The sequence below is a fragment of the Linepithema humile genome, chromosome 5 (genome assembly GCF_040581485.1).
Source record: "Linepithema humile isolate Giens D197 chromosome 5, Lhum_UNIL_v1.0, whole genome shotgun sequence".
NCBI lineage: Eukaryota > Metazoa > Arthropoda > Insecta > Hymenoptera > Formicidae > Linepithema > Linepithema humile.
Window position 1 is genome coordinate 17,540,174 of NC_090132.1, and position 14,560 is coordinate 17,554,733.

At 43.0% G+C, this 14,560-nt stretch overlaps 1 protein-coding gene across 5 annotated transcripts in view; it reads right to left on the reverse strand.

Moving 5' to 3' along the window:
• Sema1a (semaphorin 1a) overlaps positions 1-14,560 on the reverse strand; it is a 213,984-nt gene that overhangs the window by 157,357 nt on the left and 42,067 nt on the right. For all 5 annotated transcript variants that reach the window (XM_067355990.1, XM_067355991.1, XM_067355992.1 and 2 more), the window contains one exon: positions 9,928-11,176. In XM_067355990.1, the coding sequence (XP_067212091.1) occupies positions 9,928-10,060 (133 nt within the window). In that variant the 5' untranslated portion in view covers positions 10,061-11,176. The remainder of the gene's footprint in view (positions 1-9,927; positions 11,177-14,560) is intronic.

The window sequence follows — 14,560 nt, forward strand, 5'->3', positions numbered from 1 at the left end:
CGTATAGAAGCAGGCGTGCACACGTAGTGAACAACCAGAGAACTACGCTCAGCAATTACGCGACGGAAAAATCGCGAGCGAAAATCAACAACGGAGAAAAACCTGTGTAATTGAGTTTGCGAAAGTTGTTCACCGAGCGACACGACGATGCCCACGTGCATTTCTTTTTTACTTTCGTACCCCCGCACCTTCTCGCACTCCCTGCCACCACCGCAGGTCCATGATCATTTCCCTTCCGTTACATTTCTCTCGCTCGTCTTTCCGCCATTGTAATTCGCTATCGCGCTAAATTAATTATACATTGTTTTAGTTAGGCACCGACATTTGCCTGCTTCGACGTGGGGAGCGTCGCTTCCTGCTTCGAATGCGATCGCAGACACGGCGGAATTGTTTGGATTTGAAACGGAGCATAGGTATAACTAAGTGCTCTCACGACAGCTTTCCGCGGTCGTAATTCGTTGAAACAGCACGAACGACGCCACGATTTCGATTTCACGGTTCCTTCGTGCATCCGGAGTGCACTGGTATAATCGACGTCTTACCGAATAAACCCTGTTCCATCAAAATTTGCAGCATATCCTGCTTCGTATTTTTAGCAAGAGCTTGTCGAGATTCCTTTTTTTTTTCATTTTTCTTAAGAACAGCATTGAGAAATTAAGTTTTGAAAGCTGAAAAAACTTTTACGTTTTGTATATGCAAGAAATGCAGTTAAATTTATTGAATATTAATTACTGATGATTCGGAGCAATAAAATTATCGCTCATTGATTTAAAGTTGAAAATTAAAACAAGAAAAAAGGAAGTTGAACGTTCAATAAGCTCTCCTAAAAATCTTCGTCACTCGCTTGTCTGTAAAAATTCGATTTCGCCCAAATCTTTTACCGTGATTTCAACAGTATACGTTTCTTTTAAGATCCAATTCTTCACGCTCTCCGCGTCCCTATGTCGCCAGCAGCCGCTGGCTTGGAAGCTCTGAAACAACAGCGTCCTCGCAACAACAGCTACCTCTAAAAATCACCTCCATAAACAGACGGCGTGTTTGCCGTGTACACTCTGCGCAACCCTCCCCTCTCCCATAATTCCTCCACGTCCTACCACTTTCTCCATTCCGTTTTCGTATGCATATAAACTCACGTGCGTACACGACAATGCCTACGGTATCTGCTTGTAGACATGTACGTCAAGATTTTAGCAAAACTTTCGTGCTCATGAATGGCACTATAAAGAAAATGTAAAAGCACTACATATAACAACAATAACAATTAAATATACAATTCTTAAATTTCACATGTTAAAACAATTTTCTTGTAAATACAATAAAATGTAACATTAAAACATTATATATTATTGTACGAAAATTATTGATAACAGAAGTTAAAAATAAAATACTTGTTTTGTAAAAATCATTATATCGTAATGATGTAAATAAGACTCGACTTTGAAACGTTTAAATACAAATTATTTCAAACATCACAAATTCGACGTATCGTCTGCTTGAGTTTCACGGCAACAGCAAGTTTCCCCCGAAAAGCATTTCCCATTCCAGCGGCATCGAGTTAGGCTCAGCGTCGGGAGAAGAGGAGGGGAGGTTGCACGACTACCCCCAGCTACTACTCTCGCTCGTCGTGCACATTAAACTCAACGGCTTCGCTAATGCCGCTTTTCGTTCTACCCTCCTCGCGCCTGGCGACCCTTCTGCCCCCGCAGTCTACCCAGGCCACCCACTTTGCTTTCCGTCCCAAATTGATTGGACTGCGAATCGGCCGGCTTGAATTATTCATACTTTGCCCGGCGATAAACCAATTTCTGTGCGGGCCAAATCGAGGAAGAAAAGATCGGACCGCCACGCGAACGACAAAACGGAGGACGACGTCGGGGTGTACTCCTCGAACAAAGAGAGGGTTGACGGCGGGTCGAACAAACGGCGAAGGCGGACAACGAGGGACAGGGACGCGGTGGTGACCGGGAGGTCAGTTAACTTTACTGTAGAAGATCATCGGACGAGCTGCGACGCCGTTTAATTTCATCATTCGATCCAATGACGCGGAAGATGCGCCCGAGAAGGAAAATAAACGACTTTGCGCCGGCTACGGCTTTATCAGCGTGTTAAGGCACAAGAGAAAACGATTGAGCGTCATCTTTCTCGCTCTTTTTTTATTTTTCCCTTAGTTTTAACTGACACGCTCCTTCTCTCTCCTTCTCTATCCCCTCTCTCGCTCGTTCTCTTACGCTAACGCGATATTTTAATCTGTAGGTTAAGGACACGTGAACCGTTGTCTGCCTTAGAAAGATGCGGCTCGAGGTCGACGTGTATAGACGCTGTTAGAGAAAAAGAAGGCGAAAGATATGCATCGTTAATCTATTCGCGATAGAGCGCGTGTCAAATTTCTGAAGTAAAATAAAATCAACGCAAAAGTGCATGGAATTTCCTATTAGACGAAAAACAATGTTAAAGTGTCCAAAAGCAAGATGTATCTGTTTGATTTTTAATTAAAAAATGTGTGCGGATATTTTGATAATGTAAATTGGTTATTATTTTCAATGATAATTACGATATGATACGATCAATCGAGAAAAGTATTGAGAGCTGTATATTAAAGATTTCTGTGCCATTTTTATCGTCGTATACACCGATTCGCAATACACGATTTCTGCCCTGTGCTTTACAGGGCAGCAGAGTGCGATACCCGCAATAAGAGGATACTTTCGGCAATATCATGACGAAGGAACCACTCACGGCTGCAGCTTCCTGGCAACCGCCGCTACCATTTTTGATCTTTCGCTCTCGTGGAGGATATTTCCGGTAAAAAGTTTATGAACCCTTCGGCGACGACAGTACGCTACTTAACCTACCATAAAGTGCGCTCTCGAGGTGTTACAAAAAAAAAAAATGCGGGAACAGCATGTACACGCGAATGATCTTCAAAGAGAGAGATCTTGAAAGAGAAGCGCCCTTTCTCGTCTCGCGCGTCGAATCAATCATTTCCAGCCCTGCGAGTGTACTGCTGGTCGGTAATTTAATTATTATAATCAAATCAAGAAGGTGACGACTTCTTGGAGTTTTGCAAATCGGCAAAAATTGGAAAAAATTTAAGACAAATTTCAACACAAGGCAAATCTAAGTAACAAAATTAAACAATGTATTGAAAGATGTTCGTTTAGTGTTTCGTGGCGCTTGAAATATTATCCAACGAATATTTTACTGAAATTAAATTGAATTTCCGTTAGTTATCTATAATTAATTGCATCATTATCTACTTATTAATCTTTATTTAACAAAATTCAAACGTGATTGCCTCTAATTATATCAATCTGACAACGTCGTTTGCTCCAACCGCCCGAGACATGAAAAACGACAAAAAAATATATCATTAATGCAGCAAACGCTATCGATGTTTAACGACAACTTTAGCAAGTATGCTGCCGTCCCATCGATCTACTTGTTTGCCGAGGTCAACGACACCGAGACACTACAGCGATCAGTTATCCCCCGGGGAAGCTCGTCGAAAAAGTTTCTCTTTTTTCCACGACAACGTAACGGACGCACGTGGCCGTTACGCTGTCGTAACAAATGGTCTTTTTCTTAGGCGACGTAAATTTTATCGGCGCTCTCGCGAAGTACTCGAGGTCCATTTCTCTGCACCGAGGAGCCGCGCTACCACGTATCTCGCCCGCGCTCTCATTCCACGCTCAGAGTCAATTGACACGATTCCGAGTAATTTTAGTCGGTGGTTAGGCCGAGGTCAGGTTATACGTGCCGTGGCGCATACACAGCACGCTGAAACTAATCATAATGTATCCTCGTCGGTCGTCGAGGGGCACCGCGGGAGGAGAACCGCCGCTGTGATTGGTCCGTTGCGGTATTCCTCGCTACCAGATAAAGTTACCGTAATATGGATTAACTGCCCGCCATAGCCCATATTCCGATCCGGCACTCACGCTCCAGCTCACGATGTAGTAATGAACTCGTAACGGCCACTGTTATCAGCCGCGCCGCTGTTCGAGTGTCTTTTAATGACGATTCACGTGAACACGTAATCAATACATCGCGCGTACGCGAGGCGCGAGGCGTAAGCAGGACGTGTGGTAATTTACATTGTGCTATCTGATTTATCGGTCGAATTTAATTACGCGACAGATGAACCGCTTGTACATTTTTCGGCTCGCCTATGTAATCGCTAAGTTGAAATTACGGGGGATAATTTATTAGAATTGCTCATATAAATCTTTATAGCGGGACATAAATATCCTGTAATGTATATATATCGAATGTCCCAGACATTGCGCATTTCACGTGATACATATGCCTATAAAATTCATAGCAATTTATTATTGCATCATATCTTTCTCTAGCAAAATTCTGCGTCTCATTGACCATGTATGTATGTATAAGTTTTCCAATACGAAAGAAAACATTGGCGAGTATTTCCGACGCGGCCATTTCAAAAATTGTTGTGCAATTGCCAAGTCCGTTCTCGTTGGAATTCACGATGAATTCGATCTCGACGTCTCGCCACGTTATCGATCGATGCGACTTTCAGAATGCTAAAGAGTGCGCGCGGTTCCAACCCAGTGATCTCCCTTTATCCATCATACACCGGCGCATCGGGACCATCATTGCTTTTGGACGGCCACTCTCCGCGTGCGTACGTTTTCGATTTTTAAACCATGGTTCGCAAATGTATCCCACGGCCGAATGTATGCAGTATAGCAAACGAGGCCGGTTTGATTTACGGCGATAGAAAAACGCGCAGATATTTTTACGTTTTAACGAACAGCGCGATTGATCGTAAACGCGTGCGATTCCAGATCTGACAGCCGATGCAACGTACAAACATCACGACTTATTAATCGCAAATTTCACGAGAGAGAAAAAATGCAACAAGTATCTCTGTAGAAATCCTGCGAAAGCAAGAATTATAAGAGGAACAAAAAAGGAAAGTGGCGAATTCTGCTAAAGGTTTACCGTGCTGGATTCCGATGAGAGGCTCGATAATGACGTTTGGACAATGGATGCAGCGGAATAATCATAAAGAGGATTTCATTAGTACGCAATTGGCTAACGGGTTATTGCCCTTCTCTGAGCGTCATAGTTGAAGCGAGCACCGTTCGCACTGTATAATAAGCGCACCGTGGAAAATGTTTGGTTAGTACCAGACGATGTGCGTGAGTATGTATGCATTAGCATAACAGCAAAAGTAGTTAATCGAGCGTTACTTTATCCGTTCGGAACTTTATTCCCATTAATTTCATCGGGATAAGAGCGCGTCGAAAAATAGAAATCAATTGAATGTAACAAAGTAATTATTTGAAGGGCACAGAAATGCATGCATTCAAATTCCAACGCAAGTCGTCCGAAAAAAAAGAGGACGACTGATTTCGACATTTGCAAAACCGATATATGAATGATACAGACCAGAGAATCAACCATAATGTATTGATCCATAATGGAGTCTCCGTCATTATCGGACGGCTCGTTGATTTGCCGTCTGTCAATAGGAAATTACGACTGCGCGTCACGTAAATATTTAGCGATCGTATCGGATAACCGCGCATTAACGCGGGAACATCGCATCCGCTAAAGCGCAAGGATCATAAAGGATCATAAAGGGGATTTAATCGAAGCGTAATTAGTTAACCGGTTATTGCGGTATCTCTTTAAACGTCACGGCGGATAAAAACGTGGCGGCGAATTGACCGCGACCGCGTCGTGGAATATAATAAATCCCCTCCCTCTCGCTCACATGGAAAATGCTGCGTTAACGCGGAGCTTCGCGATGTCCTATAACGGCAATACGCGTTCGCCGTTGATTACAGTTTCGGTTCCACGGCGTGGTTTTGCCCGTTGTAGAATTAGCAGAAATTCTGGCTCAGCGAGCAAAACGGTATCGCCGCCGCAGCGACAGTGCCAGCGCGGCGTATTAATGACACGTGCTTCGCGTAATTTCAATAGCCGATGCGGCACGTCGCGGCCCGACGACGCACTCTATATCTCGATGCATGTGCACGAGAAATACGACGGCTATGCATCGCCGAACGAAATCCGTCACGACGTAATGAGCTTGCGCTGCCCGATGTCGATACGAATAGACAGAGAGCGGAACGTTTATTCGACGCACCAAAATCAAATTTGCCGCGAGCAGAGATATATTATACATAAAGTTCGTATATATTAATAGAATAAAAGGAAATGTTAAATAAATATTTTTAAAAATATGCTTATCCGGAAACATTATGAATTATCGAGAATTTTTTAATAATCCATAATAATTTGTTATTTCATACAACGTACACAGAATAAATTTGTGCTGCCTGATGTAGATGCAAATAAATTTAAAAAAAACACACATTTATTCAGCGCACCAGAATAATTATGCCTTTACATAATGGAAAATGTTTACACGAATCGATATCAAGTGCATGAAACGCGAAATTCGAAATCTAAGAGAAAAGAAAACATGTTTTTTTTTAAATATATCTATTATCGAGAATTTTGAATGTAATAATTTGTCGGTTTCTCTAAAACATATATAACTCTGTGAAAAATGATCTATTACAAATAACACGCGATAAATTGCTAAAGAGTATAACAGCGCACACGGAGAAATGTAACATTTCGAGCAGTGCGGCTTGCGCCAAAAACGTGATCAACGAGCGGACATAATTCGTAGAACCTCAGACTAATGGCCATCTGTTCCCGCGGTTCAAGTAATTACAGCGGTAAAGCGCGATTCTTAATTCCAGCGATTAATCCACATTTCACGCAGTACATTCGGAATGATTTAAGAAATTTCACGGCGAGGCGGCCGCGATAATAGCGCGTGTGAAATGTAACGTTTAACTTGCCCCAAGCTCGGTGCACTACTGTACTATTAGACGCGTGGCACGGCGATGTTGAGAATGATAACTAATTCACGCCACGTAATCTCGAAGAAAAACATTCATTCCTGTTATACGCTACATCGTACCAAGTGCACATTGAATAATGCGCGCATTATACGCGCCGAGACTGCACATTTTGCAAAATGTGTCACCTGCACGCGACAACTTTTGAGACGTACTGTTTACGTTTTGGATTGCCAAAATCCGACTTACGGTTCCTTACGAGATAAACGACTAAAGTAGCGTTTACTCTTCAAAACTTTACGGAAACAAATTAGAAAATAAAATAGCGTATGTTATTCGTGAATTACAATGGCAAAGCGGGAGGAATTACGAAAGAATTTTCATATGGAAATATCTATTAATACATTAGATTCGTTGAAAAACACCCTGCTATGCTCGTATTCCAAACACTTTAGAAAGAAAAATGTTTGTCTTCAAAGCCCAGCGGGGATGGATATGCAGGTTTCCAACTTTAGCCATCTAGGTACAAAGTTCCGTCGCTTTTCGAGAGTTGGAAAAACTCGCTATTACTATTGAGTACCATGAATAAAAACTCTATGTTTAAATTCCTATTTTTTTAAATACAATTCATTAACAAAATCATTTTAAAAAATTGAAACACGCGCGTGCCAATGAGAATTTCCTTATATTCCGCATTTTTCGTATTGCTCTCACTTCCACCACTTCGTCTCCAGATTTGATCGAGAGAAAGAAATCGGCATTGATTTGAGTAAAATGAGAGAAAGCACCGATTTGCGCAAGAAGGCGCTAATGGCGCACCGCAAATGCATATTGCTGAAAGACGCGTGTCAGCAGGGGGAAATGGAGAGTCCTAAACATTCGAGTTCTCGCGACTATCACTCAAACCGTTCGGCCCATTCGCGCTCGCGGTATAACGTCAGGTACACTGGCAGAGCATGTGCCTGCGCCATGGAGCGGCGCAGCCACTTCGGAGCAATTTATTTCGCTCCTTCCCCTCGTCGAGATATCGTTCCGTCGCGGAAAGAGTGATGGATGTTGGGGCGTCGCTTCTACGCGGAACGTACGAAACACGCGGAGCGCCGTTAAGGTCGAGTGCTTCGGATGTAGGACACTTTATACGCTGTTCCCCTCCCTCCCTTCCTGTCTCTCTATTCCATCCTCGCGTATTTTAGATCCAATTCTCAATAATGAACACCAATTTACCGTCGACATGGCGTGCCCACACGAATTAGTTATATGCGCGAGAGATAATGCAAAAAGAGAGTAATAAAAGAATCGTTTCTCGCTTTAAAGAAATGCAAGAACAAAGGACGAAATTTTAAAGAGACATTTGCTGTTTGCCGTTAGAAGACTTTTCATCAACTATTCCACACGTTAATTAAGAAAAATTAGCCGGGTTTTCGCGCGCAATCTTGTCAAACGTTGTAATTTCGATAAACGGAAAGTTTATAACATGTATTTCCATTTACCTTTCACACTGTTATGAGATTATAATTCGCATGAAAGTTAACAAAAATATTACTCTTAACAAGAAATACAATTAAAGCTAACTTTTCAGAATTATATGTAAATAAAAATATTTAAGAAACATTTTTGGAAATCAAGATATCAATAGTATATTCAATATAATATTGATCGATAGAGTAATATAAATATTATTTTATATATAACCATATATTTAGCCGACCACTGTTTCAATAAATCAGAGTGCGTCGGTCTCTCGCTTCAATATTCTATTTTAGAAATGCGCAGTACTGTTAACAAAAATGTAACATAAAGAATTCCATTTGCTGTTATCAGAATGTTTGAGATTCGAAACATGATTACCCAAGTGTATCGTTGCTATATTCGAAATATTCGCGGCTGGTGAGGCGGGGTAGGACTACAGTATCAACCTCGAGTAACCCCGCCAAAAAAACTTCACGTTCCGCCGCACTAATAATTTTATTCCACAAAAACGCCCAGTATTTAAATATTCAATATTCATATATTCGATGTAAAAACATTCGTTCGGGCTCTCGCGTGTAGAACATCGCAAATATATGAAAAATTCTCGCGGGCTACGTAAACAACGTGAGAGTAACCAACAACGGATTACAATAGATTCTAAATTAGCTGTAATTTGAATAAAAATCAGCGTGCTTGCCGTGCAGCGCACGGTATAACGGATTGAAATATCTGCAGGCTCATTTCGCGCGTTGTCCCGAGTTTCATATTTGTGATATGATGAATGAGCTGTTAGCAAAATAGAATGGAGCCACGAGAGCGGCCAATGAGAAATCGCTGCGTTGCATCACCGGCGCGCCTCGCGCTTTAATAATTTAACCGGGATATCACGGTCGATAGCTTTGCATTCTTTTTCCGTACTCGGATAGCAAAAGGGCCCAGTTATGTCGTTCATTAAGGTTTACAGTCACCGACTCGTAACGGGAATAACCCTTCCTCGACAAGGGAGAATCCGCGGATGAGTGGGGGAAGGTGCATGACCCCGCACTCGCTACAACCTCGCTATCATTACACGACCCGTAAGCAAACCTCTCGGAGAATGCGGCTTGAAACTTCACGAAAGGGCCTTTAACCCTTGTGGCGCAGTGGTTACTACTCAATCTGTGAAGCGTCGCTCAATATCGATATTCACACACATTACGCTTTACTGCGAACAAGAACACGGGGTCAAACAAGGATAAGTGTCAATTCCAAATCGTTAGCACTTTCTCGATTATGTTTCCTACTAATTGCTCCTAAATCACACTAATTGTTCCTTTCTCTAATTCTCATAAATTTCTTATTATTATTATTTCTTAATCGACGATTATTTCTTAATAATTCGATTCGATAAGCTCACGTATCGCGTTGGAAACCGCTGTTTATCAACAACTACTCAAATAATATTGGAAATTGAATAGATATTTGCATCATTAGACGCATCTTAACGAGTTCGAGCGGCGGAAACTGTGCTCGTATCGATATTTCTCATCGTAAGATAAAGATAAAATAATAGAGGACGAGATGAAAACACATACACATATACACTACTCAACACATGATCACAATCACTCACCTAGTTGGACGTACATCTTCGGCCTGACGTTTTCCTGCCATGCCGCCAGGGTGAGAGTGACTGTCGCGATAACGCACCAGCAGGACAGCAACGGGTACATCCTGGGAGCAACACAGAGGCTGGCGCGCCTCATCTTCTCGCGATGGTGTTGCAGCGGCGCTCGAAATGACGTGCCAGGGTTTGCAGTCTTCGCCGCGGGCACCGAACGATTGGAAAACGGCACACGCGAGAACGATACTCAAGAAAGAATCGCGAACACGTACCGCACACCGTATATATCACCGTCACACTGTACGCCGCGCGCGATGGAACACGCTCGGCAACGACAACGCCCGCGACACCGTGGTGCGCGAGTTAACCTATAATCCACTGGGTTGCGGAAAGTGCGCGCGTTGCTTTCTAAACACTCACTGCGCCGGGAGCTGCGCGGATGCTGCAGCAGTCACGTGCAGCGCGACCTCGTCGTTCCTCGTTGCGGTCGTTGCATCCACGGTCGTCCACCGGCGGCCCGCCGAACGCATGTTTTCCCGATGACGACGATCGGCCGCCTCGCAGCGACCAAGCGATACATTCACGAGACGAATGGCGCGCGTTGGACACGCGCGCCGCAATGCACGGCGAAAAGGGCGACGCGAGTACAATTATACAGCCGGCACTCGCGCTCACGCGTAAAAGCGTCCACGCGCGAGTTGCGTTTAATAAGCGACGTACGACTTTCTATGGAACGATTAAAAACCCACACGCGTATCGACCATCTGCGCCCACCGACGGTCACCGTCACACTGCTGTTGCGACAGGTGACACACGTTCCCCACCAAGCGGCGCTCTCCCTACTACGCCGTCCAACGACGCGACCCCACTATGTCGAATCCTGCTGGCGCAAGCGCGTCCGTACTAATGCGGATCTTTCTCTCTCTCCTTCCGTCCGGAACCGTGTCTGTATGCGTGATTACGCGTGAACCAGCGTACGCGTAAGCCCGATGTGCACGCACGTGGATATGACGGTGAAACTCCGCAGGCAGTATATGTGGAGAATGGGGGAAGATAGGGGCAGTAGATCTCTAGGAGGGGACCACGAGAGAGCGTTTGAGGGGTTGAGAGCCCGAGGGAGGGTGACCGGGCAAACGCCGATTTTCAACCCCACTACCCCCGCCGCGCGATCACGCCGTTGTCTTCCACGTCGTCGTCGTCGTCGTCGTCGTCGTCGACGTTGGTATCTCGCCGACGTAGACGCCGCAGCGCCGCTAACCTGGAACGAGAAAAAGAAGGATCGTTATTTGGGTCGATTAGGGACGCTTTAACTCCCTGACGCTCGTATTTTGTTGCGCTACTTTAGTGACGTCTCGTCGACTACTTGAGAAACTTAATTCGAAACAATCGTGTCGCAAAATAAATTGTTATCTTTGGATAATCGTAAAGGCATCTCCAATAAAGTATTTGATGCATTCTTACTTTTCAATTATGTTTAGAAGGAAGCAAATTTTATTTCAAACTTAATCGTCAAGCTGGTTAACGTGGAAAGATTAAGTCAGAGTTTAATAAAATATTGCTTCAGATTCAAAATTATTTCAACGGCTTATCAAAACTTATTGTGTAAAATTTTATCGCACTTCAAACGAATCAAATTTCATACCCTGATATTACATAGAGTTTGAAAACCGCAAAGAGTGGACGAAGAAATCCGATTACGAGTCGATTTCGCGTAAGCGCACGCGTCTGCGAATCCCGCGGGATCCCTATCCAAATAAGGTTTCATCACGCAGAAAGTCCTGACCGCGGCGGGATAACGAAATTATCCAAATGCGACTGATTCGTCAGCGAATTTTATGAACGTATCTCGTATGCACGCTGTGTAGCGACGCCGCCGACGTTGACACTGTTCATTAATTTGGCGAACCAAGTGTAGGGATGCCAGGAGTGGATGGACACCACGGAGGGGGAGGTATGTGTGCATCGAGACTCTAATTCCTACACCAATGATTGGACATGCCTGCACGAGGGAATTCGCCGGGTGTCCGCGACGTGTACACGCAATTTCGCATGGATGTGCGTGTCTGCGCGTACCGTCCAGCGGCGCATCCTCCAATATTCTCGCTCCTTTAATCACCAATCCGCAAAAATACGCGCAATAAACATAAATAAATAAAATATGTAATTCCAACCATCCGGCTTTTAAGAAAATTCCAAGAAACATTCCTTTCTTAATTTTTTTTTTATAAAAAATAAACGGCTTCTATTAACTTATAGTCGTTCCAACTATTTTTCTACGGCAATTTTAATTTAAAAGCAGATTGCAGTTGGAACCGGCATATATCTGGCTTATTCTTTTGATTTTGAAATTAATGCAGAAAAAGAACAAGTGTTATGACATGTTGCTTTAAAGTCACATTAAGATACGAAAAGTACCTATATAACGCATGTTAAATCCTCACATGAATTTTCATGCCGTAATATTCATGGCGGCCGTTTATTTCACAATTAGTATAACCACCGAGCAAATGGAGTTATTCGCCCGTATGTTGTTTCATTCGTTTGGAACGAGCGATGCGAAAGAACAATGTGGAACGTGAACTAGCACGATATTAATAAAAAAGAATCCGACTGTCGTGAACATTACCTGGCGGCGTTCGAAAAAAACATACTTCAAATGAAGCGCACAACGTTGTTTTTAATTTTAATCTATCCATTCTATAAATTTTTCTATGAAATGTACGAATTTTATGGATAATATTTCAATATATAAGAAATATCTTTCTTTCGCGAAAATGATAAAAATTTGTAGCTTTGATTTCTATCTTATTCGTGCAAAACGAAATATAATGGAGTATATGTATAGTGTAAACCATCTAAAATAATAAGTGCTCATAACAAGAGGAGAAATGACGCATAAAAGATACGTGCGCCACAATATTACCGTCAATCGTAGCATATGTACGCGCTTCGTTTATAAAGCGATTTAAACTGGCATTACGGCTTACATCATCATATCTAACGGCTGCTGTAATCGCTATTATTACAAATAATACGATTTCGCGTCATTCATATTGTATATATCTCGATGAAAATCGTATTTTATGTAAACGTGTATAATTTTTGGCATGCATGGTACAATTATTGTACTTTAAATTAGCATTTCACATCTGAGTTTAATTTATTGATATGTTGTTAAAATGTTTAACGTTTCATTTTTTAAATTCTTCTGGTACTATTAAATATTACTGGCATGTAGAGAAGCTAGAATCGCAAACTCTTTGAGCGAGCTACAAAGGGTGTAGGAGAAGAGCTCCAAAGTCAAAAGGGTGCTTCAATGGTCCCTCAAAGTAGCGTTGTAAGCAACGCTATAGACAGCGTGCTAATGAAGATGAAGAAACGGAGATTGAATACATTGCGACGTCGAGGCAACGCGAGCTCAGAACGGCACTCATCCATAAATGCGATTCGCTTTACGAAACTCACTATTACACCTCAGTGGATTAGCGTGTCACTGGATTACTCGAACATTGAAGAGAGACGTAACGCGTTTCTAGTGTGTCACGAAGTGTTTTGTCTCAACCTTTTGTTGCTACTCAGAAGAGATTATCGTAGCATGTCTCGAGAAGGATACATACTACTACTTACAAGAAAACTCTTCATATAACTTTCCTAATCTTTTAGTTTATTAATTATGTTCAAGTGTAATTTAATTTTCAATTATTAAATTTATCCTCGTGCTAAGGCTGTAATTTAAGACTTTATCAATGAAATCAAAGCATTTGCTACTAACAAAAAAAAAAAAAAATATAATGAAAACTGCTGCACTTTTTTTGAAGTATCTGAGGAGTATAGAACGATCGCAAGAGATTTGAAAAGACGTTTGCCGAGAAAGCGCGAAGAGATGGGCGCGATAGTTTCAGCGAGAAGAGGCGTAAAAACTCAAGAAGATTCGGGAGTAGAGCTTCACAGAATATACTCTCGCGAAATCGTCCCGTGGGAGTGACTTTGTCCGGGTCGATTTCGCGCGCGTTTAACATCGTGCGAGTGACGACGGAAAAGTGCCGGCTGGCAGGCAGTCAGTATTGTCTGAGGGGCGCTGCGAGAGGGACGAGGTGAGGGACGAGAGTGAGGATCGATAACCGAACAATGGGGAAAATCCCGGTGGAAAACGCGCGGGATACCGATGTCGCCGAGGAGAACGAAGAGAGAAAGAGGAGGAGTAGGAGGAGTAGGAGAACGTGAGAGAGAGAGAGAGAGAGAGAGAGAGAGAAAATTTGCGGCTATTGGGTGTGGAACTTAACTCGATTAAGTTTCCAGTCCGACTTACGAAGTGCGTATTAAAGTATGGGAATGGTGTTTCAGAATAAATTAGTTCGGGCACTTAAGACGGCTTCACAAGCGCTGCCGCGTCGCTACTCTGGTCGCGATGCATCCTTCCTTTTTCTCCCATTCGCGGCTGCTGCTAGAGACACGTGGAATTTCGCGAGGAATCTTTCCCGGGCGGAGTAAAAATTAGCGTAGATAAAGGTATCTGAAGTCTAACGAGTCTCTCGTAAGGGGGGGTAGGAATGCGGTAAGGTTGGTAAAAAAAAAAGCACGGTTAACTACCGAGGAGCAACGCGGAAAATTCCTGCGGACAGGACGAGTGAGAGTCTGAGGA